Here is a 20812-nt window from a genome sequence, read left to right as displayed (position 1 = left end):
CTGGCAGAAGACGGGGCCAGGGACGAGGCAGAGGACGTCAGGAAGGGATCGGGTTTAAGGAGGACGTCAAGGACTTCATCTTGCAAGTGACTTGGGGAGAAGCACCATGGAGACGTGGATACGGAGCTGAGGATGGAGGTCAGGGTTGAACACACAGACCCGGGAGAATATTCAGTGGATAAAGATTGGTGAGAGAGACCTGGCACACGGAATACTGGAAGCAGCGGGTGGTCACCAGGCGCAGAGCGGGACACACAGGCTGGGGCAGGGACAGACAGACAGCATCGAGACGAAGCTCCAGGGAGAAGAGGATGCAGGCAGAGAGAGGCCAGGGGACCCCGGGAGCCATCAGGTCGGGGCGGCACGGCGAACGTCACAGACATTCCAGGCGGCCTTTCCGAAAATCAGAACCCAAACAGCAAAAATGCAACACTCAGAGTCAGAGGGACCGTGGGGCTCACGCAGTCCAAGCGCTCATCTCAAGCCTAGGACACGCAGGCCCAGAAAGTCACCCTGGTTTCCTGGAGGGTAAAGGCCCCTGAACGAGGAGGCAGAGCCGGGGGAGCGGGGAAGGCCAGGACTGAGAGCAACGCTTTTATTCTGATTATGTTCGTTAAACCTGCTTACTTAACGATTTTCCAGGTACTCTATACACAAATAAGCTGAATTTCTGAGATCCGGTAGTCACCTTTCAGGACGATCAGCAGTGCAGTCAGAATGTAGGTATTCAACAGAAGAAGCAAGTAAAGCCACAGTGAAAGGAATCAGAGCAGAGAGCCCCGGGCTCTGACTCCCGAAAGCCCTGCGCTCCCTCTGGAGCCCTCCCCGCCCTGTGAGGTGCACGGGCTGGACCCCTGCGAGGAGACGCTCCGCCGGGGACCGACAGTGACTCAGAGCTGAGCACATACGGAACAGTGAGTGGGGGGCCCCCGAGGCTCGAGGACAGGGCGGCGGGTCCCCACGACCCCCGGGCGCCCGGAGAACCAAGATTGCTGCAGAGCCAGGGCCCAGGAGGGCCCCAGGGATCGCTCCCTGTCCCTTCCGGCTGGCCTGGGCGTGGGCAGTCCCCACCCCTCCGGCAGCACAGACCCGGGCCTCCAGCGCGGGCAGGAGTTTGCTGTCAGCAGGCAGAAGGAAACACACGGCAATGTTTTCCAGAGGATAGTGAGTCCACTGAGTTACAACTTCCTTGAGCTATTTTAAGGTCGCTTTACGTGGAGGACAGATCACTTCCAGCTGCCTCAGCACCTGTCTCCAGACCTCTCGGCAGCATAAGGGCAGCATTCTAACAGGCCCGCCTGTCCCGGCACAGGAAATGGGCTCACCCACAGGCTTCCTGGGCGTCCACTCGCTTGCTCATGTGCACTCTGCAAGACCGTCTCGGGCAACGTGAAGCTCCCTGGGAAATTCCCGCCTGTGTCTATCATCCCGAGGCTGCTCTGCCTGGGCATCTCTGGGAGAACAGCGGCACCGGAGAGGTTAAAGCTAAGCAGCAGTCACCAGCCAGTCAAGGCTGTGGTGTTTCCAGTGGTCATGTATGGATGTGAGAGCTGGACCACAGAGGAGGCTGAGCGCCGAAGAATTGATGCTTTTGAACTGTGGTGTTGGAGAAGACTCTTGAGAGTCCCTTGGACTGCAAGGAGATCCAACCAGCCCATTCTAAAGCACATCAGTCCTGGGTGTTCACTGGAAGGACTGATGCTGAAGCTGAAACTCCAATACTTTGGCCGCCTGAGGCAAAGAACTGACTCATTTGAAAAAACCCTGATGCTGGGAAAGATTGAGGGCAGGAGGGGAAGGGGGCGGCAGAGGATGAGATGGCTGGATGGCATCACCGACTCAACGGACATGAATCTGAGCAAACTCTGGGAGATACTGAAGGACAGAAGAGCCTGGTGGGCAGCAGTCCATGGCGTCACCAAGAGCTGAACACGACCGAGCGACTGAACAACAACAAGAACGAGGTGTCATCCAGGGCGCGCCACGTACCTGCCCCGGGGGCCGGGGTGGGCTCCAGCCATATCTGCGGTCAGCCTGGCAGGGACCAGTGGGGCAGCTCCACAGAGGGACGTGGGTTGGCCCCTGGGACTAACTCGAACTAAACAGGCTCAGGAAACATTCCAGAATACAAAAGCGTTATGTGAGAGGAGCTCCCAGAAACCCTTTTGAACTCGGGCTCCGTGACGACATTGTGCAAAAGAAAAATAAGCTTCATGAATCTTGTACACAAATCAGAAAAGGGACCGAAAGGACAATCTGAGCTTATCAGCAATCCCCCAATCAGGCGGCCGGATGGCATCCAGGAGGCAGCGAGGGCGGTGGTCTGAGCGAGGCCGGCCACTTCCAGGGAGGGACGTCCTGGAAGACAGCCACCTGCCCGGCTCACCGGACCTCAGCCCTGGGTCACACAACTGAGGACAGTGGAGGTTTTCCAAAAGGGGTGCTGTGAACCCACACCCGGGGGGCTGAGAGGAGGGACGAGCAAAGGGCAACTGCCCTAGCCTCCTGACGCTTCTCACCAGGCGAGCTATGTGCCCGTCTCACAGCAAATAAAGCTGCTGCCCTTAAGAAGTAACAGGGGACTTCCCTGAGGACCTGGTGCTTAAAAGTCTGCCGGCCAATGCAGGGGACACGGGCTTGATCCCCAGCCCAGGGAGATTCCCACGAGCCTCAGGGCAACGAAGCCTGCGAGCCGCAGTTACTGACCTTGAGCGCCGCAGCCGCCAAGGCCTGTCCACACAAGAGCCTGAGCTCGGCAGCAAGCGGAGACGCTGCAGCGAGGAGCCCACGGACCACAACGGGGAACAGTCCCGACTCGCCGCAGCCAGAGGAGGCCCGAGTGCGGCACTGGAGACCCAAATTCCATTAAAGGAAACGTGCCGAAGGTCACGCGGCTAACAGGCGGCCAGAGCTGCTATCTGACCCGTGACAGTTCATTTAATCACATGTGAACAGCTGTCCTTTTAAATAAAAAGTAGGCCCTTAATCTAATTTCCTTTGGGATTTATTTCATTCACTGACAAGTACGTATAAATCAGCTGCTACGCAAGGTACTACTATTGCAGATGCAGGAATCACAGCGATGATGAACTCTTGGCCTTCACGAGGTTAATTCTAGCGGACTAGCACTTCAAAGAAAGCCTCGTTATTTCCAACTCGGGGCCACAGAGAGGAAGACAGGGAACAGGTGACCTAACAACCTTTGACATTCATCCACTGACAGGAGAGTGGGACCGCATATGCTTCCCTGGGGCTTACCTGTCCTCACTGTTCTGACTTACGTGTAACTTACACACACTCACCTCTTGAATACATAATAGAAAGCTACCACAGGAAGCAGCGGTACCTGGACACGACACGTGGCCACACCGAGAACGTAAGACCCGCAGAGGCTCCGTAAATATCCTGAGGGTCACTGGAGGATGCTAAAGGTACAGGAGGGAGTGGACAGTTCTGGGTGCCTGAGACAATCACGCAGAGACTATCTTAATAACAATTTCCTGAATGCACAAATAATCTACTGAACGAAAGCACAACATTTGAAGAGATAACATACAGAAAAGACTTGAGGCTCTAACCAGAGACAAAAGCTGTCCACAAAGAGCAAAACAACATGCTCCAACCTTCTGATCTGCCTTCAACTAAAGAGAATAAACTGTGATGTGGCCACCGGCGCAAAAGACACGTAAACATCCGTGCACAGCGGGGATGGGCCAGTGTGGGGCAGGGGTCCAGGGAGCAGGTGGGATCTTGGCCGAAGGACTGGACTCTCTAGGGAGTCAGAGAGGGCGCCTCCCTCTCTGAAGCAGTCTGGCTGATGATGGACGCACACTCAGGCCACATAAAACTGCTGCAACGTCTTCACGCTGCACATCTGAAACTCACGTGTCAAACGTCAATTACACCTCAATGGAGCTGGAAAAGAAACCCCAAACTGCTGCCACGTCACCGTGTCCTCACCGTGAACCCCATCCACAGGACAGACACAGGCTCGAGAGCGAGCGGGAATTTTCCACGTCCCACTGCTCGGATCCTAACCGTAAGCACATCGTCACTCCACTCCCTGTCGGTTCCTTCTCGCCCAGGGTGAAGAGGCGGCAGGGGCAAGGCCAAAGCCCCGGGCACTGCAAGCCTCCCACCCTCCCAGGCCAAGCGTCAGCAGCGCGGCTTTACAGACGGGGCGAGGTGGCAATAACTGGTGAACCTCGGTGAAGGGCGTGTGGGGTGCACTGCACTGCTCTTCCGACTTTCCTATATGCTTGGTATTTTCCTAAAGAGAAAGTCTGAACACACCAAAAGAAAAACACAGCTTCCGAGAGGGTGCGGTGGGCGAGGGGTGAAAACGGTGTTGCTCCCCAAGCTGGGGGCAAACATTGAGTGACGAACCCTGGGTACTTCTCAACTCCAGATCTCGGACTGTCACCTGGCACCATCAACCCTGCAGATTTACCCCAAAAGGGCAGGCGCCAGGGCCGGGGAGGTGGTATCTGAGCGTTGCACGCCGAGGTCGGGCTCCTGCTGCCCAGGCCAGCCGGGCCTTCTCAGAGGGCCGTCAACACCCTCCCCGGAGAACGCCAAGGGTTAAACAGGGTTTAAAGAAGCACCGTTTTTTTCCTATGCCTTCGGCCAGGAAGAGAAGTACCAACGAGGCAGTGGAAAAATTCACTGCCAAGGGATGAGATGCATTCAAAGGACAACCAACTCCATCGCTGGCCGTGCCGGGAAAGCTGGGAGTGGGGCTCTTTAACGGGAAAGGAAACTTGCTCCTCTGTGCACGAGTTAGTCCGGAAGGAAGGGAAATCTGAGTTCAGCGCCCGCCTGACTAGGCCCTGTCGACCGCCCCCCCACCAGTCTCCTGCCACCGTCTGTCCCCACCAACCCCACCTCCGCAGAGACCGGCGGACCCGTCACCTCCCCTCCGCCCCCGCGAGGCCCCTCCCTGGCGGGCATGGCCGGACGTCCGGGGCTGGGGTTTACCGATGTCGCTCAGCAAGGTGAGGATGGCTCCTTCCCGCAGGCCGCAGCAGTTCTCAAACTGGTTTAGGTACTGTCGAGAAGAGGGGAGAGGCGTCAGGGGGAGCAGTCGCCAGCCACCAACGTGCCGTCCACAAGGGTGCTCCGCAAGGCAAGGCCATCTGAGCGCTCCCCGGGTCCTGGGTGGGCAGGCGGCTGGGCGGCAGGACTGGCAGGGTCGGGGCCCGGGCGGGGAAGGAGAAAGGAAGCCTGCGAGCTCCTGGAGGTGCTCATGTGTGCGACCCTGACCTGTTCTCGGAGCCTCACCTGAGCCACAGTCTCAGGGAAGCTGGCGCAGCCAGATCAGCCACTGCTGACCCACTGCTTCCAAGAGCCCTGGGGACCCACTGAACCCCTCCTTCCGACTCCTTCCCCTTCCCCTGGATGGGGATGACAGCAGGGATCACGTGGCAAGCGCTCACCACGTGCTGGCCCCAGGACAGGGCCACAAGAGCAACGGGGAAGCACACGACGCTGGGTCCGGGAATGGCCGAGCGCAGACACAGTATCACCTGGCTGTCCGGCCCCCCAAGCCCCATCTCTGCCCCAAACCGTGCACCTTCTTCCCTAGGGAGGAGTGAGGGGATGTGGATGGAGGCAACCTCGTTTTGGTACAAAGCCAGCTTGCGCCCAGAGCCCGCACGGTCCTCCTGCTCTTCGCGGATGGAGAGCTGCGTGGATGCGCTCCGTGGAGCCTTGTTGCCCCGTCTCACTGCACCTTGCCCTGCCCACCTCTGAGGCCAGCATCGGCGGCCTTCCCAGTTCATGGGTGAAGATGCCAGACCAAAGGGGTCTGTCCGCCCCCACGGCCGCTGCAGGACGGAGCTGCCTCAGGAGGCGAGTCCACCTGAGGCTCGTCCACCTTCTGGCCCCTGTAGCCTATCGAGGGGCTCGGTCTGCTGTGAGAAGCCGGCCTCGACTTCAGAAAGCAACTTCCAGACAAGAGGGGCACCGATGTTAAGTCCGTGAGCTACTCCCATATCCAGCACACATGCCTCACTCCTCCGATCAGCTCTGGCTTCTACATTCGCTCACGCACTGGCCGACCCTGTCTCCCCGCCCAGGAGTATGGATTTTGAGCGTTCAGGAGCGGGGAAAGACAGGCCACTCCACTTGGAACCGAGAGAATGGACCCCGGGAGCCGGGACAGCAGCACCACCCCCCCACCGATCTCCCCTGGTGACCGCGTGGACGCAGGCTCCGTGGAGCGCCACCCTGCCTCCGCCGCACCACCCTGCACTCCCGGCCGGGACAATCACGCCCCAGTCTGTGTCACTCTCTTCCCCGGCGGCCCAGCTCCCCTGCTGCCCATGAGATGACGTTGGAGGCCCCCTGCTGCCGTAAGCTGGTCGCCTCCCACCTACTGCCCACGCTGCCCGCCAAGGAGTGTCCACTCGGCTTCAGGGACACGGCCTTATCTCCCTAAATAGCTGCAGTTAGTAATCCAATAGCTGTCAAAGGTTAGGAAAATAAGTGAGGAAAACGGAAGTGCTGTCCAGTCCCCGTTTCTCCTATCAGTCCCTGCCCATGGGCCGTGCCAGCGACTGTGCTCACATCCTGTCCTGACACCCCCGGGCAGGAGATGGCCGCTCGGGCACATGGGCCTCATGGAAAGTCCCTCTGCAGAGGAACAGCGGCAGGGGACAGGAGATCAGCGGGAAAGCAGGCGCCGCTGGCTCTGGGAGCGGCCGAGGGGGCACGGGGCACCTACTGGCTCTCCTGCCCTCCCCATCCCCATCCCTGCCCGTATCATGCACCTTCTTCCGGGGTGAGGAGTAAGGGGTTTGCACGGACAGGCAACCTCTCTGCAATACAAAGCCACCTTCTGCCCAGAGCCTGCACGGTCCTCGGGCTCTGTCTTCACACTACTGTCCTCACATACGGAGCAGGGCCCGCAGCTGGGACCCGCAGGTGAGACCCGGGCTCTCCCGCTGCAGCTGTGGCGGCCCAGCCCCTCTGGGCCACGATGCACCCCCGCTTCACTGGGGATCCCATCTGTTTCCCCTGCATCGCGGGGCTGCTCACGAGGCCATGAGTAAGAGCAGGCCATGGTACCGTTTCAGAGATGGGACACACAGCCCCAAACAGAGATGTGCGGACGTGGTGGGAAGGCAGGCGGGGAGCGGAGCCCAGAAGCTGCGTCAGTGGCGGCTCTGGGTCCCTGGCCCGGCCCGCCAGGGCCAAGTCAGTCCCTTCCTGCCCCGCTCCGTGACCCCGGGCGTCCACGTCTGGGGGAAGCTGTGCTCACAGGGACGGCGACCATAGGGCACCGAAGGGCTGACACAGCCCTGCCTGCTGGGGGAGGAAGGTCTGTCTGGGGCTGGTCCAGCCCCGCCCTGGACTCAGACCGGTGGCACTCCCCCATCACTCAAGGGACAGCCACAGCGTGTATGCCAAGCCCTGCCCTGACCTCCACGCCCCACCCTGGGCGCCCCCCAACCCCGCCCAGGGCCCCACAGCCTCACCTTGCCCCCCACCCTGGGCGCCCACCCCAGGCCCCGCAGCCTCACCTGGCCCCCCACCCTGGGCGCCCACCCCAGGCCCCGCAGTCTCACCTTGCCCCCCACCCTGGGCGCCCGCCCCAGGCCCCGCAGACTGACTCTGCCCCCCACCCTGGGCGCCCACCCCAGGCCCCGCAGTCTCACCTTGCCCCCCACCCTGAGCGCCCGCCCCAGGCCCCGCAGACTGACTCTGCCCCCCACCCTGGGCGCCCGCCCCAGGCCCCGCAGCCTCACCTGGCCCCCCACCCTGGGCGCCCGCCCCAGGCCCCGCAGTCTCACCCTGCCCCCCACCCTGGGCGCCCGCCCCAGGCCCCGCAGCCTCACCTGGCCCCCCACCCGCCCCAGGCCCCGCAGCCTCACCTGGCCCCCCACCCTGGGCGCCCGCCCCAGGCCCCGCAGCCTCACCTTGCGCAGGTCCCCGCCCTGGCAGTACTCCATGGCCAGCAGGGGCAGGTCGTTGGGAGCCAGGCTCTGCATGCCTTCAGGGACGTCCCGGGCAGCCACCACGTTGGGGTGGTTCAGCCTGGGGGGAAGGGGAACGGGTGAGGGGGGCGGACACCGGGCCTTCCCCTGCCCCCCAGGGCCTCAAGGTGCCAGGGTCTGGAGGGTGCGGGGGCGAGGGCACGGCTGGCCCCTCGCCCAGGGCCCCGGCGGCAGCGCTCGGTCAGCACCATGAGCCCTGGCCCTGCGAGAGCCCTGGGGGACGTGGTTCTCCTCAGAGGCCCCCCGGCAGGCCCACCGTGCCTCCCAACTGCGCGCCACTGGGTGGGAATGGGGTGTGTGTGCGTGGTGTGTGGGTGGCGTGTTTGTGTCGTGTTTGTGCATGTGGTGTGTGTGTGTGACTGCATCTGTGTCTGCACGTGGAGTGTTGGTGTGTATGTCTGTGTATGGCATGTGTGCGGGGGGGGGGGTGTCGTACATGTGTGTATGGTCTGTGTGTGTCTGCATCTGTGTCTGTATGTGGAGTGTCTGTGTATGGTGTGTATGTGGTGTGTGTCGTCTTGTGTGTGTGCGTGTGGTGTGTGTATCTATATGTGGAGTGTGCGTGGTGTGTGTGTGGCATGTGTGTGCGCGTGCGTCTGCGTGTAGAGTGTGTGGTGTGTGTGCACGTGGCATGTGTGGTGTGAGTACGTGTGTGTGCACATGCAAACAAGGAGACACCCCTTCCCCGAGGTCGGGAGGGAGCCCCCGCTGGGCTGTGACTCCCCCAGGCCTTCCCAGCTGGGAGGGCAGCCCCCCAGCCCCCCGCCCCGGCCCCCCTGAAGGAACAGACTTCGGCAGAAGGTTCACAGCAGGGAGACTCACCTACCAGCTCACAACTGGAAACACTGGGGAAAAAGGATCATTGCTGACAAAGGAAAGCTTGGCGTGACGGCTACTTTACATCATGTAACAAAGGAAGCCCACCCGGAGCCCTCGGCGGGGCTGGGTGCTGGGCTGTCACTACCGCTGCTCCGGCGGCCACCCGCCTGGACAGTCTGGCTGGGGCCCTGATGCCTGAATCAGGGTATCAGCGCTGGGACTCACGCCTCTTTTCAGAGAGCTGGGGCTCCAGATTCCGAGGCCCAGCTGGCTTCCTCCAGAGTCACTACAGTGTCCCCCAAGCCACATTGGTTACCCCGAGCGCTGCGGTCCCCTGAGCCCTGCGGTCCCCCGGCCCCTGCACCCCAAGCCCCCGCAGTCCCGCCCCGAGGATGCTGGCGCCCAGGCCCTCACCTCCTCATGATCTGGATCTCCAGGCACCAGCGCTCGCGGTTCCGGGGACTGAGCTCCTGCCGGCACTGCTTGATGGCGATCTGCTCGCCAGTCTCCTGCAGAGGACGCGCAGACGATCAGAGACAGCCAAGGGCCAAACCCACAGCTGTCACCTCTGGGCACAGAACACGCCCACGCTCAGCCGAGACCGGCAGCGTGCCTGCTTAACGGATGTCCCCGAGTCCCCTCCAGCCCGCCTCCCAGCCTGCCCCTGCTCATCTCTATGCACCCCACGTCTGCACCCAGGCTTTGCCCTGTCCCCACCTCCCCCTCAAGACCTCTTTGGACCATTTCTGCCCAAGAGAATCCTCATTCCTTGACCCCTGGCACTACTGGACTTGACCTCGGACCCATGCAAAAGGCACTTCCCTGCGCTTCAGCCTGTTAACGCCCGACCCATGCAAAAGGCACTCCCCTGCGCTTCAGCCTGTTAACGCCCGACCCATGCAAAAGGCACTCCCCTGCGCTTCAGCCTAACGGTTCACGCCCTGGCTTCAGGTTTCACGTTTCTCCCGCTGGGGGCGGGCGGCGGGGGGCGCTGTCTCTCTCTCCAGAGAGAAGGCAAGCCTGGTATAGGAGACGGAACACATGCTGATTCAAATCCCAACACAGCCATTTACCAGCTCTGTGACGCTGGGCCGACCTCGGGCTCTGGCTCGGCTTCTCTATCTGTACAGTGGGAACACTGACACCAACCTTCTAGGGGGTGCCTTAGAGCTGAGCCCCTAGCAGCATCCAGCCCTTAGCAGGCACTGGGTAACACGCCTGGGGGTGGACCCACGCAGGCACCGCTGGCATTTAAGACTCCCTGAAGCTGGGCTTCAACCCACCTTTCCATCCTCCTCCTGCGACTCCACCCCAGGCCTCCGATGCCCGGTCAGGGTCAGACCGCTGGCCGGCCTGGGCCCTCTGGTCTCTGCTCTGGGGCAAGGCCCGGGTGCCCCCCACGGCAGGGACTCCTGCCCTCCTGTCTCAACAGGGCACTCCTTCACGGCACTTACCCGCCAAAGGCTTATTCTGCAGGGTCCACAGTTACTTCCCCTTTCCTCTGTTAAACTATAGGCCTGTCCATCCTCAGGAGTTTAACCTCTAATGCAATAACTGACATAGTGCCCTCCGTGGAAGCTTCGTGAACGAGGAGGGAATCGCTACAATTCTTGTGAACGACAGATGGCCTGGGTCCCCAAGATTAACGCTTCCCTCCCCCTGGGTGTCCAGGCAGCACCCAGGAGAGCCCATGGCTGCCCCCTCCTGGGCCCCCAGGGCTCCCAGGACGGCCGAGGGACAGCAGCGGCCTCGGCCACAGCTCTGGGAGCAGCAGCCGGGGGCCAGCCCTGCCATCAGCGAGTGAGCTGACCTCCGCCCCACCCGGCGGGTCCCAGGCCCCTGCGGTGTGAGCCCCCTAAGAGCCCATACGCCCTGGGACCAGTCCTGACCTGCAGGGCAGACAGAGGAGAAATCCAGCAAGAAAAGGCTTCAGAATGGTACCAAAATTCCACCGGTGCCCAAATGAAAGATGGGAATCCTAGAGGCCCCACTGGACCATTTTCTCTGCTTATGAAAACATGTGTTACGAGGAATCCTAAGTTTTATAAGTGCAGGAATTCATTCAGTCCAGATTGGGACTCAATGGATGCACGTCGAGATCGTGGCAAGGCCCCCAGGGACACGTGCTTCCTCAGGGTGGCAGACGTGCATCGAGGTCACAGGTCCACCAATCCAGCCACGATCCCTGCAGACCAAGGGCCCACCTGGGAGAAAAGGACAGTGGGAGCCAGGGCTCCCCAGGTGGTGCTAGTGGTAAAGAGTCCGCCTGCCCATGCAGGAGACGTGATAGACCTGGGTCCGATCCCTCGGTGGGGAAGATCCCCTGGAGGAGGCGATGGCAACCCACTCCGGCGTTCTTGCCTGGGAAACCCCATGGACAGAGGAGCCTGGCGGGCTGCTGCCCACAGGGTCGCAGAGAGTTGGACAGGACTGAAGCGACCTAGCACACACGCACGCAGACAAGAAACAGACAGCGTCCACGAGGACACCTGACTCCATGGTTAGCAGACCCGTCCCTAAAACCGACACGAATGAAAGCTTCGGGAATGAGGTGGAGGCATCTCTTGACCGTGCCGGGTCCAAGGCCAGAAGCAGATACTTCCAGCACCCCCAGGGCACTCTCCCAAGTGGCTTCTATAAAGTAAGTCCCCATGCGGCCGTGGTTAAGGCTCAGTCACGCAGTCAGCTTATATGCTTACTCTTTTTTTTTTCCAACAGCTCTACTGATGTATCATTCACACACCATTCAACTCATCCATGGAAAGCATACAGGCTGATGGTCTGGGGTACACTCAGAGTCATGTGGCCAAAGCCTCAGTCAGTTTTAGAACACGCTCACCAGGACCTCCCTGGGGGTCCAGTGGCTAGGACTCGGGGCTCGTGGTGCGGGGGGCCAGGGTTCGGTCCCTGGTCGGGGCTCTAGACCCCACATGCCACAACAGCTTCACATGCTGCAAGTAAAGGTCCCGCATGCCACACCAAGACTGAAGATCTCAAGTGCTGTCACTAAGACTCAGTTCACTCAGTTGAGTCGCTCAGTTGTGTCCGACTCTTTGCGACCCCATGGACTGCAGCACGCCAGGCCTCCCTGTCCATCACTAACTCCCAGAGCCTGCTCAAACTCAAGTCCATCAAGTCAGTGATGCCATCCAACCATCTCATCCTCTGTCGTCCCCTTCTCCTCCCCCCTTCAATCTTTCCCAGCATCAGGGTCTTTTCAAATGAGTCAGTTCCTCGTATCAGGTGGCCAAAGTACTGGAGTTTCAGCTTCAGCATCGGTCCTTCCAATGAATATTCAGGACTGATTTCCTTTAGGATGGACTGGTTGGATCTCCTTGCAGTCCAAGGGACTAATTAGTTAATTGTTTTATTTTTTTTTTTAATTTTTTAAGTTAATTATTTTAAAAGAGAACATACTCATCATCTCCCAAAGAAATCCCTACCCCCAGGCCTAGACAAGCACCCATCCACACGCTGCCTCTACAGATTTAGCCGTCTGGACGCTTCACATAGAGAGGATCGTACAAGATGTGGCTTTCTGTGACGGCCCCTCGCCCAGAAGTATTTCGAAGGCTCACCCTGGTGGCCCACACCTTCTCTGAGCCACGATCCCCGGCATCGCCCACGGCAGCAGGTGCTACCAGCCAGGCTCTGCCACCTCGTCCACTTACTGCGCCGTCAGTACCCCGATCTCTGGCCAGGATTCGGAGGTGCCCTTGGAGAAGAGCTGACCTCTTTCAAAAACTGGCATCCTGCTGCTCTTGAACCCACCAGGAGAGCTGGACGAGCGGCCTTGGATGGACATCCAGCTAGCACTGCTCCAGAGTTAGGGTGTCAAGAGGCCACGACTTCTTTCATCGACAAACAACCAGACTGTGTTACATCGCACGAGATTTTCCACCCTTTGCAGCATGAACTTCCTGAATCCCCGGCTCTCAAACTGATTCGAATCTGCTTTCAAGTTTCACTTCCCATTAGGGTTCAGACTCATTTTTTTTTTTTGCTCAGTTCTCTGGTAACTCCACCAACAGCCATCCCTATGCATGTCTGGAAGCTTGCTTGCAGGTGGGTGGGATCGCACAGAAACCCGAGCTCCAGCAACAAGAGGGGACCGATGGCCACGCTGCAGAGGGAGGTCAGGCCGCCGGGGGTGTCCGCTGAGCACGTGATGTTGAGATGGACGGTTATTTTAAGCAACCGTTGAGTAGAAGATACTGCAACTCATGGTTTGTTACTGCAGAAGGTCTCCTCGAGTTTATAAAATCTCCACCTACGTTAACATACACGACCACGCACTCGTTTTCTATCGCTGCTACAAGAAACTGCCACCAGCTTGCTGGCTTAAAACGACACCAACTTAGTTCCCGATGGTTCTGGAGGTACAGAAGTCTGGCAAGAGTCTCACAGGACTGAAATCAAGCTGAGGGCGGCATGTCCTCTCCAGAGGCCCTGGGGAAGAATGCCCTTCATGTCCGCCCTAGAAACTGGGGTCTGCCTGCAACCTGTGGCCCATGGCCCCTTCCTCCAGCTCCAAGCCAGCAGTGGCCAGTCCAGTCTTTGCGGCTGCGCTGCTGACACTGACTCTCCAGTCTCCCGTCACTTTCAGTGACCCTCGTGGTCACACTGGGTCCACCCGGATCGCCCAGGATGAGCTTCCCAACTAAGGTCAGCTGAGGAGCAACGCTGATTTCCCTCTGCAGCGTAACCTAACACCTTCACAGGCTCAGGGGGTTAGGACGCAGACACCGTGGGAGGGATCACTAGTCTCCTGAGCATAAACAGTACGCTGCCTTCATGAGGATGACGGATAGGGCTTCCCTGGTGGGCCAGCGGTTAAGGATCTGCCTTGCAGTGTAGGGGACACCAGGTTCGATCCCTGGTCCTGGAAGACTCCACATGCCGTGGAGCCACTAAGCCGTGAACCGCACGACTGAGACTGTGCTCCAGAGCCCACGACGCAAGACTACTGAAGGCCGTGTGCCCAGAGCCTGTGCTCTGCAAGGAGAAAAGCTCCTGCATGAAGGGCATGCGTGGAGGGCGTGAGGCCATGGAGGGCAGCCACGAAGGGCAGCCCGCACTCACTGCAACGAGAGGAAAGGCCGAGCAGCAGCAGAGATACAGCACAGCAGAGCCAAGGTGAGAAAATAAATGAATGAATCTTAAAAAAAAATGACGGAGAAGTCAAACCCAAAGGGTAGACATTACACGACTTAGAAGATCTTTTATAGAATCCGTCTGTATATACACTGGGTGATTCCAGATAGCTGTAATCTCCTGCCCAACACAAATACCGAACCTCACATCCAGCCGTCACCTGGCCCATCCCAGAAACCACTAATAGACCCCAATACTGAAGACTGGTATTCAAGACTGAGGAACAGTCAAACTCAACCTAAAGAGTGAATTTTGTATGTGAACGCAAACACACCATGGGGTTAAGTGGGCGCAGGCCCCAACGCTGAGTGGGCAGCTCAGCCTGGTCCTGCAGTGCCAGGGGAAACCCTGCCTTCCCAGGCCTGCGGGTCCCACACACAGACACGTCGTACCCTGTGACCCTCTAGGAAGTCCTCTAGAACATTCCCGTCTTTCCAGGACTGATCTTTCACTTGAAACAGAAACCCAGTCAGAAGGACCTTCTGTGGCTAAACACATACCTTCTCTGAAAACCAAAATTCAATTAATCATGAACGGACTGTAGGAAGCTGATTTTGAAACTCGGGGTGTGTCTGCCCCCCAGCAGCAACGACACGTCAGGGCATGGATGACGCTCTATTTGGCCTGGAACCTCCTAGTCTCAGCTCAGTTCTCTGGAATCCCAGACTTGGCCCGAACCATCTCGATACCCAACTCCTAGGGAGTTGAGACAAAATTTAAAAGCAGTGTCTCTGGAGAAAACAGAGAAAGGGGCCCAGGATGGTGTCTCCATGGAAGGCAGGTGATTACAAAGGTCCTTCCAGTCTCTGCGACCTTTTTGCCTTTTGCGTACAAAGGTGAGTGTACCCTGAAGTGAGGGCAGCGTGAGGGGACAGGCTCCCCCAGACTCCTGGGACCCCTGGACGGCATTATAGAAGTGAGCCGAAGGCCAGTGGCAGCCTTTTTCTGATGGCTGGGGGGCCACAAACAGGAAGCCAAGGGGTCTGTCCACACCCTCGGGTCATGAAGTCACCTCCTGTTACCAAGGCAACCACTCAACAGGCCTCTGTGGTCTAAGAGGAGGACTGCAAACACCTTCCATGTTCCTTCTCGGATCCTCCCTCCCAGACGAGTGTTTCAGGAAGGAGGGCCCTAGAGAAAGCACCCCAGCCCAGAGTCAGAAGGCTGAGGTCTGGCTGCGGCTCTGCCCCCGGCTCAGCTGGTGACCAGTCCACAGGGGGCCGGCTGACCCCGCCCACCGCCTTTGCCTCCAGGCCCACCCACAGGGGCTCGGAAGGAAGCAGGTCAGATCGCCTGGTGAATGTGCGACCTCCAGTTCATTACTTAAGCCTCTAGGTCTTTGTCCACAAGATGGGGGTGACCGTACCCCCTCTGGTGCTGCTGGTCAAATGAGACGGAGCGTCTGACCCTCGGGGGCTCGGAGCACGTTCCTACTTCCTCTCCCCACCCGACCTGCCGGCTCTGCTCCCCCCACACTGCGTGCAGCCCGCGCTCTGTGCCAAGTCCCTTCAGGCGTGTCCGACTCCGTGCGACCCTACGGACTGCAGCCTGCCAGGCTCCTCTCTCCACGGGATTCTCCAGGCAGGAACACCCCACCTCCCGTCAAATCCTGCTTGAGAATCTGCCTATCACGCCCGAGCACGCAGGAGGCAGCGTGGGTAAGGCACCTAGAACACCTGGCGATGACATCCTCACTGAACAGGAGCCGTGACGATTTCTGCACGATCTGGTACTCGTATTTACACCTATCTGATATGTTCCTGAGTATTCATTTCATTCCCTCGACTAGAGCGTGAGCACAGTAAGTCCATCAAAAAGATGGACCCCTGATGGCTCAGGCCAGCGCTCAAAGCCTATAAGACCTGAAGACACACAGACAGGCTACAGCGAGCGTAGTGTCGTCCAGTGAGGGGGCAGGGAGAGCTGGCCCGACTTCTCGGGCGGTGACCAGTGTGTCCACAGGGATCAGGCAGCACTTTCCAGCCTCTCCCATCGCAGCGCAGAGGATGTGGCATTAGCAAGGTGCCCTGGGACATCTCACTCGCCTGACTCAGGATGCCAGTGCTTGTATCTGCAAGGTGCTCTGGAGGCTTCCAGCCCAGACAGGCTGACAGCAGAAGGGACTAACATCTTAGCTTCTTCCAAATCCACGTGGGAGGTTGTGGCGCAAAGTCCCGAAGCTGCCCACACCAGAGCTGGGACCCGAGCCTGGGTCCGTGTGATGCAAGCTCTCAGTCCTGGAAAGGGTTGCAGCTGAGGTCACTGAGGTCACCTCCTCTTCTCCTTCTTCCTTTGTGTCTAACAAAACATCCTATTGAAAATACCAGCCCATCTAGACAGTACTTGGGCTGAAGATTTAAGACAGTATCCACATAACAGGGACTGTCGAAGCCCATGCTTGTTAAAAAAAGCAAAAAACCTCAGGGAAGCGGGTGGGGTCATTCGTTCCACTGTCCCTTCTCCCTCGGAGATACTCATTTTCGGGGTCTCTGCTTAGCAATGAAGACCTACATATTTTGTCATCGAAAGGCGGGTTTTCACTATAGTGCTTCAAAACAGTTTAAGATTGACGGTGGACAAAACTGAGCCTTTCCGGGGGTGTCCTTGACCTTGGATCCCCACAAGCCAGTGGACGAGGCGTGAGGCTGGGATTCAAAGAGGAAGAGGTTCAGAAGATTCCGGCTCCATTACCTACTAGCTCAGCCTCTCTGGGAAGGGGTTAACCTCCCTACACTTCAGTTTCCTCGGTTACAGAATGGGAGTAAGAACAGTACTTCTGCCATGCTGGCTGGAGACAAAGCAGGTGAAACGTCTCACCCATGCAGGCACGAGGAGCGTTCTCCACAAATGTGGGTCTCATCACTAGGTGTCTCTCATCCCAATGAGGATGCCAACACTTAGGCTCTCGCATGGGACTCCGCCTCTGAGGAGGTACAAGTATTCTCTCTATGGACAAGGAACGTGGAGTGTTAGGCAAACATGCATAGCTGTCACATCTAGTAGAATCCATGACTCTGCCCGACTGGAGTTACATAGCCACCCCTCTCTCCTGGCTGCCTTCCTCCAGAGGCTCAAACACAAGGGGATCTCCCAGAGAACACGCGACTCATGTTCTGACAGTGAACACTGAGGAAAGACCCTCCCCTGAGTACCCAGAGCGGCCCACGGATTTCCCTGATGGGGGGACCAGCCCAGGAGGCCCTGGAGTGCTTCCTGGACTGAGCCAGCACATGGCCAAGTGCTCACCACACACCTGCGAACGCTGGATGCCTCCCGCCAGCCCCTCACGTCCACCCCACTCCTACCTCCTGCCGACTGTCACCCTGAAAACAGCTCTTACATCTGCCCCCTCCACAACCATCAGCCTCATCCAGTCTCACGCCTGGAGTACTCCAGAGACCTCATAACTGGTCTCCCCAGTGGACGGGGCAGGGCCAGTGGGGTCCCAGTACCAGACCCCAAGAGCTGACGGCTAATATCCAGGAATTTGGAGAGAAAGGTGGTCAAGTCGCCAGTGGTTTGAAATAAGCCAGGTGGGAGTTGTTACCCCGTAGAAGTCAGGGCGTGTTTGGGGGGAGAGCTGACTGCCCCGCCCAGCACTGCCTGGGCCCCTTCCCATGTGTCCCCCCCACCCAAAGCGGCGCCCACCTTCTGCACGTCAGCCTCCTTTGCCCCCGGCTCCCCTCTCAGCCCACCTGCTCACACCTGCTGGCCAGGACCCACCCTCGGCAGGGGCTAGGAACAGGCCGCCCCCTCAGCCTGGACCCTCTTCCCACCCTCCCCACCGGGCTCAGGGTGCTTCTTCCTCCTGCCGGACGATGCCCCCCAGGGCAGCCTTCCCGACCCCCAGACCCCTCCTGGCCCCCGGTGTACGGTCTCACTGCCCTGGGGTCCCTCTCCCGGGTCACGCTGACCACAGTTGGGAGCTTACGTTTATAACGCTTGATTAACGGTGCTTTCCTTTTTCCAAAAAAGGCCTTCATCAAACAGTGGCTGACTCTGGTGCACCCAATACATGCACAAGTTTCCGTGAGGGAACTGAAAGAGGCCAAAGGCAGCCGGGGTCCGGGCTGACGGGCGCCCTCCTCCGCAGACGCACGGGCCGCGCGGGAGGCTGAGGCGCTCCGGGAGCACCGACCCCGACCGGCGGTGGGCCTCTGACTGACCTGTGGAGCCCGGAGGGGACAGGCAGGGAGGGCAGGGGCCCCGGGCGGCGGGAGGAGAGCTTGCTTTCAGTTCTTTTTTTTTTAAATAAGGTTTTGGAGCAGGAGAAGAAACTTGAAATAGAAGACACACACACACTCTCTCTCTCGGGCTCGCAGCTATAAAGCCAGAAACAGCCTCCATCTAACAACCGTACCCCAAGCCCAGAGAGCCAACCGGGGCCCTCGGGGGTGGAGACGGCAGACGTGGCCCACCCGAGATGTGGCTGCCTCGGGACGCGGGCTGGAGCCGAGACTCTGAAGGCCCCAGCCCATCTGAAAGCGCCCGGCCCCGGTCTGTGTGGGGCTGAGGAAGGAGCTGAGCTCCAGGAGTTGGTGATGGACAGGGAGGCCCGGCGTGCTGCAGTCCACGGGGTCACAAAGAGTCGGACACGACGGAGAGAACCGAACTGAGGAGGGAGCTGGCTCTTCCATCCTGATGCCAGGGCTCTGGCTGCACCCCCCACCCCCCTGCCCCCCAGCCATGGGGTTTGCTGGAATCGGGAGTTTCCCGGGTGACTGTGAGAACTACCATCTGCGGGACTGTCCTCTGGCCCCTAGGTTCCTCCAGGGGCTGCTCCACCCGTTCAGAGTTCCACGTCTTCAAGTTGATAGGGGAGGGTGGGGGTGTGAGATGACCTCTGCTGTGACTGGCCAGAGGCCGGCATGACTCTTCCTGCTGGCTGCAGCCAGGCTCCTGGGAATCCGTGTGAAATCCGCCATCTCTTTAAGTCCAGAAAGATGTTAGAGGCCCTTGATTAAAAAGTGGGTACCTTCCCTCAAGGGCTTCAGTGTGTCTGAATTTTGGGTCAAGAAGCTAGTATTAGCTATAGGGTGAGTGAGGGTTCCCCCAAGCAGAGATCTCCAAACTGGGTATAGGCAGAGGTTACTCAAGACAGGAATCCAAAAAACATACACAGGAAATGAAGCTTTCCTGCTATTTAACTGTGCAGCACCGGCTCAGAGCATGTCAGGTCCCGTGTCACTCCTAACACTCAGGGGATCCCAAGGACAACGGGCCTTCCACCAGCAGGGGCAGACAGGGGCAGGTGGGGACACGCCGGAGGTTCCAAGTGCCCCACTTATGGAGAAATATGGACAATTCATCCAATTTTAATAAGTTCAGTTCAGTCGCTCAGTCGTGTCCTACTCTTTGCGACCCCATGGACTGCAGCATGCCAGGGTTCCCTGTCCGTTACCAACTCCCAGAGTTTACTCAAACTCATGTCCATTGAGTCGGTGATGCCATCCAACCATCTCATCCTCTGGCAACCTCTTCTCCTCCTGCCTTGAATCTTTCCCAGCATCAGGGTCTTTTCAAATGAGTCAGTTCTTTGCATCAGGTGGCCAAAGTATTGGAGTTCAGCTTCAGGATCGGTCCTACCAAAGAATATTAAGGACTGATCTCCTTTAGGATGGACTGGTTGGATCTCCTTGCAGTCCAAGTGTCTCTCAAGAGTCTTTTCCAACACCACAGTTCAAAAGCATCAATTCTTTGGCACTCAACTTTCTTTATGGTCCAAGTCTCACATCCACACATGACTACTGGAAAAACCACAGTTTTGACTAGACGGACCTTTGTTGGCAAACTAATGTCTCTGCTTTTTAATATGCTGTCTGAAGTGAAGTTGCTAAGTCGTGTCCGACTCTTTGCGATCCATGGAGTGTAGCCTACCAGAATCCTCAGTCCATGGGATTTTCCAGTCAAGAATACTGGAGTGGGTTGCCATTTCCTTCTCCAGGGGATCTTCCCAACCCAGGGATCGAACTCCGGTCTCCCACATTGTAGGCAAACGCTTTACCATCTGAGCTACCAGGGAAGCCCCTGTCTAGGTTGGTCATAACTTTTCGTCCAAGGAGCAAGCATCTTTTAATATCATGGCTGCAGTCACCACCTGCAGTGATTTTGGAGCCCCCAAAAAATAAAGTCTCTCACTGTTTCCTCATCTATTTGCCATGAAGTGATGGGACTGGATGCCATGATCTTAGTTTTCTGAATATTGAGCTTTAAGCCAACTTTTTCACTCCTCTTTCACTTTCATCAAGAGGCTCTTTAGTTCTTCTTCACTTTCTGCCATAAGGGTGGTGTCATCTGAATATCTGAGGTTATTGATATTTCTCCTGGCAACCTTGATTCCAGCTTGTGTTTCATCCAGCCCAGCATTTCTCATGATGTACTCTGCATATAAGTTAAATAAGCATGGTGACAATATACTGCCTTGACGTACTCCTTTCCCAATTTGAAACCAGTCTGTTGTTCCATGTCCAGTTCTAACTGTTGCTTCTTGACCTGCATACAGATTTCTCAGGAAGCAGGTCAGGTGGTCTGGTATTCCCATCTCTTGAAGAATTTTCTACAGTTTGTTGTGATTCACACAGTCAAAGGCTTTGGCATAGTCAATAAAACAAAAGTAGATGTTTTTCTGGAACTCTCTTGCTTTTTTGATGATCCAGTGGATGTTGGCAATTTGATCTCAGGTTCCTCTGCCTTCTCTAAATCCAGCTTAAACATCTGCAAGTTCATGGTTCACGTACTGTTGAAGTCTGACTTGGAGGATTTTGAGCAATACTTTGCTAACATGTGAGATGAGTGTAGTTGTGCAGTAGTTTGAACATTCTTTGGCATTGCCTTTCTTTGGG

The 20812-nt window shown here is 57.9% G+C and overlaps 1 protein-coding gene across 1 annotated transcript in view; it reads right to left on the bottom strand.

Annotated features, from left to right (window-relative positions):
• The window catches only part of IKBKB (inhibitor of nuclear factor kappa B kinase subunit beta), a 54429-nt gene that overhangs the window by 31919 nt on the left and 1698 nt on the right, over positions 1-20812 (bottom strand). Inside the window, exons 3-5 of the mRNA XM_065946680.1 lie at positions 9231-9325; positions 7920-8037; positions 4978-5047 (exon numbers count right to left, since the gene is read on the bottom strand). Of these exons, the coding sequence (XP_065802752.1) occupies positions 4978-5047; positions 7920-8037; positions 9231-9325 (283 nt within the window). The remainder of the gene's footprint in view (positions 1-4977; positions 5048-7919; positions 8038-9230; positions 9326-20812) is intronic.

The sequence above is a fragment of the Muntiacus reevesi genome, chromosome 10, assembly GCF_963930625.1.
Source record: "Muntiacus reevesi chromosome 10, mMunRee1.1, whole genome shotgun sequence".
NCBI classification, from domain to species: Eukaryota; Metazoa; Chordata; class Mammalia; order Artiodactyla; family Cervidae; genus Muntiacus; species Muntiacus reevesi.
Note: the sequence above shows the minus strand (reverse complement) of the source record. Positions and strands in the feature narration are given on the sequence as shown.